Raw genomic sequence first — 13035 nt, forward strand, 5'->3', positions numbered from 1 at the left:
TTACCGTAAAGCAACAGAGTAAGCGGACTCCACTGGGAGCGTATACGGTAGCATCAGGTAGGATATCACCCGCATTGGGAAGAGTTTAGAGAACTGAGTGTAGAATCCGTTCTGTTCTTTACAGGCTTCCTGCAGTGCTTAAAAATAATGGGTTTTGAAAAAAATGTTAGACTATTTGAAAACACTTTAAATAGTTTGCTCAAGGTCTGGTAATCTTCAGTCAACATTGTAAGTGTTACTGAATAGGGCTTAGTTAGAAAATGAAATAATTAATCTGAAGGCACTCTTATAAACCTTCTCCGTGCTATTTTAAAATACCGGAAACACAGACTCATACCACAGGGACAAAAGGCATTACCCAGAACTTTTAAGCAATAAGTCTAAGAATTAATTTATAGTAAGATGATATAAAGTTCATCTCTCCAACAACCCTTATGTATTGTAGATAGCATTCCTGTCTTGTTAGAGACTCTACAACTCTAAGGAGTTTGTTCAAATTCTGAGTTCAGCATATTCCAGCTGTAACACATAGCTGTAAGGAATGCCACACTTCAAATTTTGTTCTCCTAGGTCACCGGGATCACAAAATTCAGCTCTTCAAAATACTGCACAACATCCACAAAAAAACCCTAGGTAAAAGTTGTAGATTAAAGAAATATCAGAAGTGGTTCTGGTCTGTCAACAGTTTATTAAAAAGACAGGAAAGCCAGAGAATTAGAAACCCACAGAAGTCTGTTTTAAAAATAAGATGAGGATAACCAGTGTTTGGATTTGAGGTGCAACTTTGGCGTGAAATACATGCTTACAAAAATACTGTGCATATACAAAGTTATCCAAAGCCAAATGAGAACTCAATTCATAACTCTGCAGTGTTTAAAATAGCTCCTTCCTCCTGCTTCAATTTTATTTCTGTAGCTAAATCAAAATGTACATGTTCACATTTAGTAAGTATTTAAAGAACTTTTTTGGGTTGAGCTAGTCTCTGACATCACAGTTATAAGAATAAAAAAAAAAGTCTTATGCAAACTATAAAAGTAATTGGCGAACAAAGAAAGTTTGCCATTCAAAGTTACATGAAACAGTCTGAAGCACGTACCTTTACGAAGTCTAGGAGGTAGACTCTCAAATATGCTCTTCTCCAAAGGCCATGGATTTTGCTTCAGCTGGTCATTCAGTACTTCTAGTTTCAAAGTTTCCACTCTGTTATTTTCTGTTGATTTTTTTTTCTTCATATGGTCAATGTGTTGCGCAGCCTCATAAGGATTTCTTTTTGTGAAGGACAAGTGGATATAAATTGAGTCATTTACAATACCTGAAAGAGTAAAGAGCTTCCACTTAGGCACGATCCACAGTCTTCAGAGTACCTCTACAGTACCTGTGGTCTGTGTATCTGCACAAAGGCCTACCCTGAGGGAACATTATCTACCCAATGTCAAATATACTTGCTCTTATAATCCCACAAACGTTTAATCACACTGATGAATACTGTTTTGCAGGCTTAGGTCTTACTTTAAAACAGGTTCTAAAGAAAAAGAAAAAGCGAACAGTTAACTGAAATTGCATTGGAAACATACAGTCATTTACCAAAGCTGTTTTCCAGCAAGAAAGCAAATGATTTAGAGGTGAAAAGGAAAACTGATTTAATATTTATTTGAAAGAAAACACCTAAACCAGATCAGACATTTGGGAAATTTGACATGGCAGGTATCACACGAGTACTTTGAGGTACTGCTACAACAGGGTTGAGAAGGAAAGCGAGTAGGGTGCGATACTGTTTTAAGATACCTCCGAAGTACAGATCTATATCAACATTGGTTGCCTTGCAAAACTGGTGCCAGTTAAGAAATAGCACTGATAATTACCTTTGAAACAAGCACTACATAATGAGCACAAAGTGAAAAATACAAGAAAGGTATTTATACTTGGTTTCCAGAAGATTGTTATGAAGTTATTTGTATATAAAGACTACCGAATGTGACTAGGATCCATACCTACATACAACAGAATCTGTATCCTACTTATAATTACTCCTAGAAGACAAATGTCAGAAGAATATACAGTGAATTTAGCGCCCCCCCCAAAAAAAAAAAAAAAAGTTATCTGAACTGTTACAGATGGGGGAAAAAAATAATTCCTACTGTTGAAATAACTTAACAAGAAGGAGATTCATAATGAATGAGTTTGGAAAGGTTATAATTATCTCTGATTAAGCTAGAAGCAAGACAAACTTGTGACAGAAGAACAAAGGTGATTACAGGATCAGTAGTATGAAAAGGAGGACAATAGTGCAATACAGAGAGGATGTGGGAGAAAGACACCAAGGAAGAGCTGCAAGGAATTTCAGATATTAGTGTCAGATGGAAACATGCATACAGGAAGCTTGTGGGTGCAGTACAGTAACAGAACCCATCTCTGCACAGACAACCACAAATTACAGGCTCTTTATATAGCTTGTGCTTTTACTCACCTGGTAAAAGTATGAAGCATGACTCTCTAATTAAATATTTAATAATATTACTAGAAAAATCAAACTCTTAAGCAGAACTGTGACATTCTTTAAAAGGGAAATGTTTTTCCAAGAAAACTTGAACATTTAATGATTAGTTATAACAGAGTATAGGCAGTGAGCACATCAATCTATTACTGCATTCCTGCAGCTGGTACTGTGTGTAATAGCGCAAACACCACATTTCAGTTTCCATTTCTCTAATCCGACCCAGTACCAATTTGCTTCTGCATCCAAAGACCACAGGAGCTAGTCATATTAACGCATGATTAACTTTATGCTAAAATCAAGTTATTGTCTTTGCCTTGTTTGTCTCAAAGTATGCAGAGCAAAAACATTTATTAGTAAATAAAATATGTTACTAGAATTCTAGGAGTAGAGCAGAGCAGTTTTCAATTCTTCTTCCTAAACTTATCTGGATCCCAACAACTGCCACATTACAAGTCACCTTCTTCTAAAGGTCTTCCACGATACAGACTAAGGATTTGTATGTGACTGAGTTTATATTGTTGTTAGCCAGCTCGCACTTCTGGACTATTAGGCTTTACCTAGAAACTGACTTGGATGATACAGCAGATAGGAGGTGATAAGAAGATACAAGTTTCCCAGGAGTGGGAAACAATAACCTATCCGTATCCTTCACGATTAACACAGAAGCAGCTAATAATATGATTTCCCTAGAATTGGAAAACTTTGGTAATTTCACTTAATAATACCTTAACATCCACTTCACACAAATTTGACAAAAACCCAGAAGTCCAATTTCTATGTGGCAACACAACTCACCTCAGGTGAACAGTTCTTGTAGAAATCACATAGCTGTAGTACCTAAATTTATCATGATCCCTTCAAAAACCTCAAAGTCCTAGTGCCCCTTCTTAGCTACATACAACCCCCTCACCCCGTTTTTTTTCAAACTCAGGTTAAGACCACATCATCAGTAATTATTGACAAGTGTAACATACCATTCTCTTTCAGAAATTTAAGAGCATCTGAATATCCTTGCTCACAGATCTCTCCCAGTACCTGCAAGCATAGGGTAAATGAGTCAGACGAATAAAAGGGGATTCAACTTAAGATCAAGAGTGTGCATGGAAGTGGCTTTTCATCCTGCACCCTCCATTCTTTTAAGAAAGGTTTACATTAACAATTGCTATAATTCAACAGATTCAGGTTAATATGCCTACTGTGATGATGCATACATGATCATGTGTACGTGAACTTATCTTTCAGCCATTACAGATGCACCGAATTATTCACCTAAAAGGGCAGCATTGTAACAGTTTGCAAGAATTTCCTCCCCTTTGGTTTCTTTGACTAGCCTTTCAGCAGATGCAAGCAACAATGAGACAGGGTGGCTTGGAGTATGCCAATTCCCCTCCTTCCCTCCCAGTGCTTCCCACTTCCCAAAACTATGGAAAGTCAGCTGTGCAATTCTCATGCTCAGACTCAGACTGTCTTCCATATGAAAACATCTTTCACCCGATGTACCACCAGCTCACCTACAAGTAGTCCTAGACAAAAAAAAAAAAAAAGAACAAAAAAAATTAAAGCCTACATAAATAGAATTTAACATTTTTCTTCAAGTGGTCAAAAAGCTCTCAATTAAGAAATATATCTATAGCAGTCAGGAACATTACTTCTCCTCTGTAGTATATCCCAAGCCAATTGGCAAAGTCTGTTTTCATTTTTTCAGCTCCACAACAGCAATTCAAGAACATTTCCCTGGTCAGATCTGCAACCAACAGCACTTAGCAAAGTTTCAAGGCAACTCGTCTGCATTAAGTATTAACTGAGAAAATTACAAGAAGTTCTAAAGCTTCATGGTTTTGTAAGTTCTGAAGCACCTAGTTAGCAGATATACATGAAAGGACTACAAACTGACAGTTATTAATTTATCAGTGTTGATTTATGATAGAATCCTGTGCTAATTCCCAAATAAATACTGAAAGCCAATAGCAGGACATGCATTTTTAGTCTGAGAGAGACTAAAAATAAGGAGAATGAAGACCAACTATGAAAAAAATAGAAACAAGAAGAGAAAGGTCACCAGAAAAGTTTATATGACTAGATGAAATGCTAAGATTACTGCAGCTTTCTGCAAAAGCAAGGCATTTATGTGGAACGATGTTTTAGTAACTACATGAAGGCAGTGACTTACCTTAGGTTCTGGTGGAAAGAGCGCTTGTGTTAAACGATAAAGGTTTCCCAAACTGAGCTGAATGCTGGTGTTGGTCACATTCATTTCATGAAAGTTGGCAGAATTCCCCTTTGGACAGATATCACACTCCCCAGCAAAAGGTGAAACTGTGATGGTATTCTTAGATTCATAGTGAGGTAAGTTGTCACTGATTCCTCCATCCACATAGCGCTACAACAATTAACAGAAATAAAGTCTCAAAGGCTAAAAATTTCTAACTACCAGATTTCCCATGCAAGAATTAAATAGCATTTAAGACTGTAACAGAACAGCCTCTGCCTATGTTCCCAGGATAATCATTTGGAGTAGCATGCTTTGTCCTCTAATGCCAGTTAAAAAATATTCCAACATGCTCTTCTAGAGCAGCCTGTTCCATCCTGTCAGCTTTCTTGGACGCTCTTTAGACCCAGCAGCATGCAGCAACCGACAAACTTCCTATAAGTGTATAATGCAATCACTAAAGTACATGTGCAGTATCACCAAGTCCTTTGTGGATGTATCAAGTACAACACAACAGGTTTGGCAAAGGAGGAGCCATAGCACACAGCCTTCTCATGAAATTATTAAAAGGTGGAAGCACCCATCTGAGTCACTGTTCTACAGAGGCAAATGGTTTTAATTACTTGGAGTTTCTGCCTATCTGTTCCCCCTAGTAATTTTTTAATCTAAAACCATTGCTCTGTTTGAAAGGGATAAAAAACCCCAAACATAACCCACCACACCCAAAAGCTTCACTACTAGCAGTTAAGCATAACTTTCAGTAGGTATATCTAAGTGTTTGTTTTAATGTATACATGCATGAAACACCAAGCCAGTAAACAGTAAGATGCTACAAAGTTTACACTTGACATTGTACTGCGTTTAAGCCCTACAGGAGTCATGCCAACCTGGTGTTCTTACCAAGTTACATCAAAAATGCCTCCTAAGTACTAAAATAATCTCAAAATAATTGCAAAGATCAAAAAGATATAATGATTCCTTCCCTCAAAATAGGACCAAATAAAGCATCACTTGTATGTTTTTGTACTCTGAACTAAGCCTTTTAAAATAACATTGTTGTCTGGTGACAAGAACTGAATACCCAGATTAGCCTGGATCCACCTAAACCTTGGAATCAGTCCAACATCCTGTTTTCATAACACCTTTAATCTGGAAGAGTTTAAGACGACATAAAGGTTTAGAAGTACAGATAAAGAAAAATCCCTATACAGTTCTAATCACTTTTGCTTAAATTTCAGCATGAAAAAGAAAATACATTTCATGCCTATCCTTGACCTTTTAGCACTTCCAAATTGCCCTGAGAACAGTCTGTAATCAACCACTGTTAAAGATGTTTTCAGTTTTCTTCCAATACTCTTCCCTGCTCCTTGAGTAAGGAGCTCCAAAGTGTGAAGGAAAGCAAATGCAAGTTAATACAACACTATAGCAAAAAGCCATGAATGGCACTGCCCTGATTTGAAAGGCATGTCTGCTTCCAGACCTGTTAAATCAAAACACCTACAACAAACTATACTAACTTTTTGCCTGTTGTTGCCCCTTTAATGGAGGATTTAGGAAAAAAAAAAATATAGCTGTGAAGTATTAAGAGGTTTTGTAACCAACAGTTCCTGTGAAGTAATAGAACAGACCGATATCCTGACACTTCACCTTTAAAAAGCAGCCTTTCTTACACTGACACAAATGACAGAAGACATTAGAAAGGTTTTGTTTATATCTAACTGAACATGGAACTTTAATCCAGTTTTAAGGCAGATCTACCTACAGCAAGAACACAAAGGTATACAATAAGCTATCCTACAAGATTTTAAACAATTATAAATGACTCTTTCTATAAATCTGTGCAGGTGAATGAGCATCACATTCTTCAATAAATATTTATCCTTAAATTAAATATTTGCTAGCCTAGAATACCCTCTTTTAATTACTACATGAGCAAGCAAGAAATTTAAGAGAGTGAGTAAGCACGTGTATGTGTTTTGCAGGGTGGAGAAGAAATACACATCACAGATTTTCCACACATTTAGTGCTCCCTTGCTTTTTTGAAAACTTGTAACATACAGTTAACGGTACCAGAAGCTATGATGAAGGTATTTATTTTACAGTAGGATAACCAAAAAAACATACACATTGTCTCTTAATACTTTCAGAATAGCTAGAACCATTTTTAGATCTTAACAATACATACTTACCACACCTCTAAATGATGGTGGAATTAGGCCACAATAAATAGGGACAAATGAACTACAGATTAAAGCCTGTAGGAAAATGAGACCATATAGATTAAATGGTAGCTGTTCTATTATTGAAATTATAATGTATCCTTATCTCTTTAGATGTTAGCAAATACAATTGAGCAACCAACCCAGCAACCGAGCAAAAATCCCAGCAAGTATACCTGAATAAAAAGAAGGGGGGGGGGGGGGGGGGGGAAGGGTATTATCAAGCATTATTCGAAACAGGATGAGGGTATTTCACATTTCTTTTTTAGAATGCATCCACACTTCATCTAAAAAAAAAAAAAAAAAGGTAAGACTCACTAAAAGACCATTTCTAGAAATGCTAATTAGCAAGGAAAAGTTTAGGATCATTCACTCATGCTGTGTATTTTCTGAGTAACCATAGTCACTAACTGAGGACGCAAATATCAACATTCTGGGATCACATTAGGCTAGTTTTGTAACTGATATTAAGAATTTTAAAAAGATATTTTGACTGTTTCTTGATCACTGCTTTTATAAGAAGGAGCTTTAAAAAATTTCTGTTCATGCAGGATATAGTTTCATTAGATACACTGCACTTTAAAGGCATTTGTCCTTTTTGAGATTGATTCCTCGCACCAGTTTACTAAAACAGTTCACAGATACATTGACTGGGAAAACTAGTAAGTGAATTTAGTCTAACGAAGCTTGAACTCATCTTTAAAATACTGTCAAAGTCACAATATCCTAAAATGTCTAAAAAGGAAATCCAATGGATGACATTAAGTGGACTTAAGATTACAGAAACTTTTTAAAAGTTGCCAAAAATAAACATACCTGGACAACTTCTTCTTTAGAGTTAAAATTAGATATCAATGCATTTTTACCATCTGATACTCTGGTTAGTGAAATACACAGTCTGCCCGATGACAACTGGTGAGCATTTTCTGGAAGATTTCTCATCAGTCCATCTCTTATTATCTTTACCACATTAAAGGAAGGGTGAAGAGGACCAAGATTTCGCTTTCTAGCTTCTTTGGCTAATGCCAGAACGTCTGCACAAGCTTGAGCTGAAAATAAAATGCATTTAATTTACAAACAGAAGATATGTCAAAAACCAACAGACATGCTTCCAGTAGTAAAGCGTGACTAGAGCTCCAACTTTTCTCTAGCACAAAAATTCAAGAGCTTTTTAACAGGTAAAATAACTGCCCATTAGTGTTTAACATAGTTTAGGAGTTTTCTGAGGAAAAAAAAAAGTCACTTGAGATTTTCAAATAGAACTCCTGGTGAAGACCCAGCCACTAAGTTAAGTCCATGTTATTTATATATAGACTCTAGGTTTAAGATATCCATAGAAGATGCTTCCTTTAGGAATTATTCATTCCAGAAACACATTCTTTAAGAAAAAAGAAAGATGAGTGACCTTCCGTAAGTATGCATGCATGAACATATTCCATATGCAACATCCATAAAAAACTACAGTGTATGATGCACAGACTTAAGATCCACAGTATGTCTGCTGAAGAAGCAGAGCACCAGGGTTCATCACAGTTAGTAACAATTGTTGGACTTGAAGCAAACTTCAAGATTTCAGGGCATGACTTATCTTCATTTTTACATAAACACAATAAAGGGAACATTAAATGTAAACTTATGGTAAGGAACATCATGGGGAAGTTCTTAAAGCAGTGGGTAAGGAATGTGTAGGAGATCTGTAACACCTCTCACACAAGCCTCCACCCAAAAAGGTGCATTTTTACAACTATTAACAGAGACATAACAATTTTTTCCCCAATTAAATGAGCATTTGGAAACTAGATCAAACCACTACAGAAGACAATTGTTCCCCAAAAACACTAAAATCATTTTAATAATCACACACCTAGCCATATTAAGAACAGCAGCTCATGCACATGCAATGTTTTGTTTGAATTTTTAATGTCATGTTTCTCCAGGGTGTAGTTTGAGGAAATTGCCTGATAAGCTCGTCACCTTGGTAGAGGAAAGGGGGTAGGGAGGAAGGTCAAAGTAACAGGTTATTAACCTGAGTGATATGCTACAAGGTCATCTAAAAATATTTTCAGAACTTGCATATTTTAACTTACATAGACTCTTTCTAGAATAGATAGGATTCAACTTATCAAGTTAAATGTGAGCACTGCACTGGAAACAGCTCTAAGCCTTTGAGTTCAGACTCATTTCCAAAAACATTATTTTTCTACAATGTTTTTTTTACCACTCAAATAGCAATACCTAAACCTTTCTCATTCTTAAGACAGTAAACCAAGAGTCTGTGTTCAAAAAGAGTATATCTCAAAAAATCTAAAGTATCAGACATACTCCATTTTTACCACTGCAGTTTTTTTTGTTCCACCCTTACAGAGTGAAGTCTTGGGCCGTGAATCCAACGACACTACCAGCCTGACCCCACCTCCCACCCCAGAAGACAGCAAACGATTAGGAACAGCTCACAGTTCATGGTCAAATATATACTTATGTTTGTGAAACGTTCTACATGCAAATAAAAAAAAGGCACGAGTCACGTTCTGGCAAGTGAAGAAGTTATTTCCAAAAGCAGTTATGCAGGCAGTTTTAGCAGTTCTATTTTTCATGCATTCAGGTATAAATTACCTCCCTTTTTTAAAATAAACTAATTTAGTAATGTTCAATCTTCTAAAGAGAGAAATCAGATGTTGCAGGACTCTGAGATACTAAACTACCAGAACTCCGTTCAGGAACAGCAGTCTTAGTGCATGCATTAATTTCCTTTTGCAAAATAAGTATTTTTGAAAACTTATGTGCCAGGCAAGTAAATTGCTTGTTCTAAAAAGCAGACCAAGAACACTGGATGCACAGACACATGAGCAAATACTCACACTCTCACTTCTCTGCCACGTCTTGACCCTGTTTTTCTAGCTAGCATCCTGTCAAATTAAAGCTCAAGCTATTATCTAAGTTTGCAACATGGCAACATCTTCACTCATTTGCACTGCAGGTCTGTTCCTGCAGAAAAAAATATGCAGTAAACCAGTGCCCTCTACTAACCTTGTGTTGTGATTCTTTACCTTTCACAGCAAAAAGTGTCAGGCAAGTATCAGCTCACTTTACAGGCCCCATAACTTGCAGGTCTACAAAACTGATGGCCTCTAAAAGTTTAGATTTGAACTCCTTCATTTCAACTTCCTTTCAGAAAATAACTACCCATCAAAATGAAATTTGATTTCACAGTTTACCCATCTCTTCCACATAAAAGAATTTCTACATTTGAGGTAGCCTACAGGGAAGAAAAATGCATTGTAACCTATTTTAAATACAAGAAGGGCTCTTAAGCAAAAAAAAGAGTATGTTGTGTCTAGCCAGCAGTATGTGATATTATAACACTGAAAGCTGTTCATTATTAATTCAACAGACTTCAAGGTATTCCAACTTCATTTTCTTCTCCCTTCCTTCCTCAACAGGGCTAGAATACAGTTACCTCTTAGGCTGATTTATTCCAACATGGAATCTTCTCAGAAGATGACAGAGGGCTAGAGCTCAAGTCAGACTGGGATTTCAGGCAGAACTTGGTACATCTGTTTTACTTTTTGAAATGCAAGAGAGCTAAAGAAATTAATGTTCCTATTAAATGTGAACTGTCTCTAGTTATATTCCTATAGACCTAGTTATATTCCTATAGTCCTATTCTTAATGGTTGTTGTGGTTTAACCCAGCAGGCAGCTAAACACCACATAGCCATTCACTCACTCCCCTAGAGTGGGATGGGGGAGAGAATTGGAAAAAAGGTAAAACTAGTCAGTTGAGGTAAAGACAATTTAATAGGACAGGAAAGGAAAGGAAAATAATAATCCTGATAAAAGAGTATACAAAACAAGTGATGCACAATGCAATTGGTCATCACTCAGTGACTGATGCCCAGCCAGTTCCTGAGCAGTGGCTGTGCCCCCCTGCCCAGATCCCCCCAGGTTTTTTTTGTTCCGCATGATGTCATATGGTACGGGATATCCCTTTGGCCAGGTTGGGTCAGCTGTCCCAGCTGTGCCCCCTCCCAGCTTCTTGTGCACCTCCAACCTCCTTGCTGTCAGGGCAGTACGAGAAGCTGAAAAGTCCTTGACTTAGTGTAAGCACTGCTCAGCAACAACTAATACATTAGTGTGTTATCAACATTATTCTCATCCTAAATCCAAAACACAGCACTATACCAGCTACCAGGAAGAAAATTAACGCTATCCCAGTTGAAACCAGGAAAACAGTTAAATAACTATTAATTTGTTTCCCACAGAATAAAACCTGACATCATATTTACCGCTCCCACCAAACCTGTTCTCTTTAGTGCCCCGCTAGAATGGATAACCACATCACCACCGAAATACCAGATCTCCAAGACATCCATGGGAAAGACCTAACAAGAGCAGTACACCTTAACAGTTCCAGTTTGAAATAGCCTGGAATGCACTTCACCCTCAACTTCACCTCTAAGCCTCTTCCTCTACCTTCCCCCAAAATCCATGAAGGAAAGGTCTCCCTCAGTCTGGAAAAGTACACTTATTTCCCCATTCAATAGCTAATGTTTCCATTTATTTGAACTTGAAATGCTACACACTCTCCATTTGCCTATCCAACAGGCAACATGAAGCACACAGAAAACCCTGTATTTAAAACATCTGGCTACAAACCTGTAAGAGATGAAATATACAAGTCAATTTTAGTCAAAAACCCTGTTCATATACGTACATACTCGGAGTTTTATGTGCACCAACAAGCATACCAATTCAAGTCTGGGTCCAGTCAAGTCTTGAACACCTCCAAGAATGGAGATGCCACAACCTCTCTGGGCACCTGTTCCAGTATTTTACCATTCTCATGATACATTTCTTTCCCCTACACCTAATCAGAATTTGCCATGTTCCAGCTTGTGTCTGCTGTCTCTCATCCTTCCTCTACCCATCTCTGAGAAGAGTTTGGCTCTGTCTTCCCACTGTGAAATGCAACTGTGGAAACACGTGGAGTTATAAACACAACTGCAGAAATAATAAATACTGTATATTAAAGCATATCAGTGTAAGGAAGGTATACAATACAAACTAATGAAATTGTTTATATCAAATTATTATACCCAGATAGTGTTTCTTTAGAGCTTACTTCAAAACCTCTGCTTTCACAGAAACCCACAAAAAATTAACAGCTAAGAAGATCTGGAATTAACATGGGAATACCTTCTTAGTTTGATGAATTTACAATGATTTACAGATTTTAGAATGTGGCTAGCTTGGAAATGTTGGGAGACAATTCAAAGTGGCTTTTTTTTTTTTTTTTTTTAAAAAAAAAGGCTTCCAAAAGAAATACACTTGCCCGTGAAATACAATACCTTGGCCAGTGATCACACACATACTAGCTGCTCTACTAGTCAGAAAAAAGCCAAAATCTCAGTTGGCATATGAGAAGGGAAAGACAAGGGAATAATTTGAAGTCCGCAAGTTTCAGTTATTAAAATGCTAAAAATTTTAAATGCTGTTAATAACACATACTTTCAGGTATACAATATTTTTTTTGTGTGCTTAAGAGCACTTAAAATATTTAAGGCGGCTTCCTTCTTAAATACTTTACAATGACTTAAGACTTAAAATTGGATATGTTAAAAAAATAGTTACTGTGGATAAATATGATTTGTTTTAAAAGCTTGTATTAGGCTCCTAACAACTCAAGCGTGTTATGCTAGGACATTACAGCAAAATTAAATTAAAAAGTTTAAGTAGCACAAGTTTATTGCTAAAGTTTTGAAAAAAATAAGCATATGTGCTAGAGATCAGTGGCTAAACAGCAAGGACAAGCATTTCACATCATTATTCTCTTGCACTTACAGAGAACTGTTCATTTTAGTCAGTGAATTGTTCACTCAGAAATTTAAAAGCAAAACCCAAATCCTCTCCAAATTCAAAATAAGCACTCATTGTTCTCTTCCTCCACCTATAAGTAAGATGAAATGTAAATTTACAAAACGTTTTAGCCCTAAACCTGTTCAGGGTACCGTTAACATAAACAATCAGTGTTGTGTCATGAACTAGACAAGCTTTTATTCAGTGGATTTCTCTGGTTTAAAAGGAAAACCAATTTCAGATTTCCAGATATTT

At 36.7% G+C, this 13035-nt stretch overlaps 1 protein-coding gene across 2 annotated transcripts in view; it reads right to left on the bottom strand.

Annotated features, from left to right (window-relative positions):
• The window catches only part of LOC142065967 (1-acylglycerol-3-phosphate O-acyltransferase Pnpla3-like), a 59157-nt gene that overhangs the window by 6556 nt on the left and 39566 nt on the right, over positions 1–13035 (bottom strand). For both annotated transcript variants that reach the window (XM_075112820.1, XM_075112828.1), the window contains exons 2-7: positions 7742–7974; positions 6896–6961; positions 4668–4877; positions 3472–3532; positions 1097–1312; positions 5–137 (exon numbers count right to left, since the gene is read on the bottom strand). In XM_075112820.1, coding sequence (XP_074968921.1) covers positions 5–137; positions 1097–1312; positions 3472–3532; positions 4668–4877; positions 6896–6961; positions 7742–7974 — 919 coding nt within the window. The remainder of the gene's footprint in view (positions 1–4; positions 138–1096; positions 1313–3471; positions 3533–4667; positions 4878–6895; positions 6962–7741; positions 7975–13035) is intronic.

This window comes from Phalacrocorax aristotelis, chromosome 1, assembly GCF_949628215.1.
Source record: "Phalacrocorax aristotelis chromosome 1, bGulAri2.1, whole genome shotgun sequence".
NCBI lineage: Eukaryota > Metazoa > Chordata > Aves > Suliformes > Phalacrocoracidae > Phalacrocorax > Phalacrocorax aristotelis.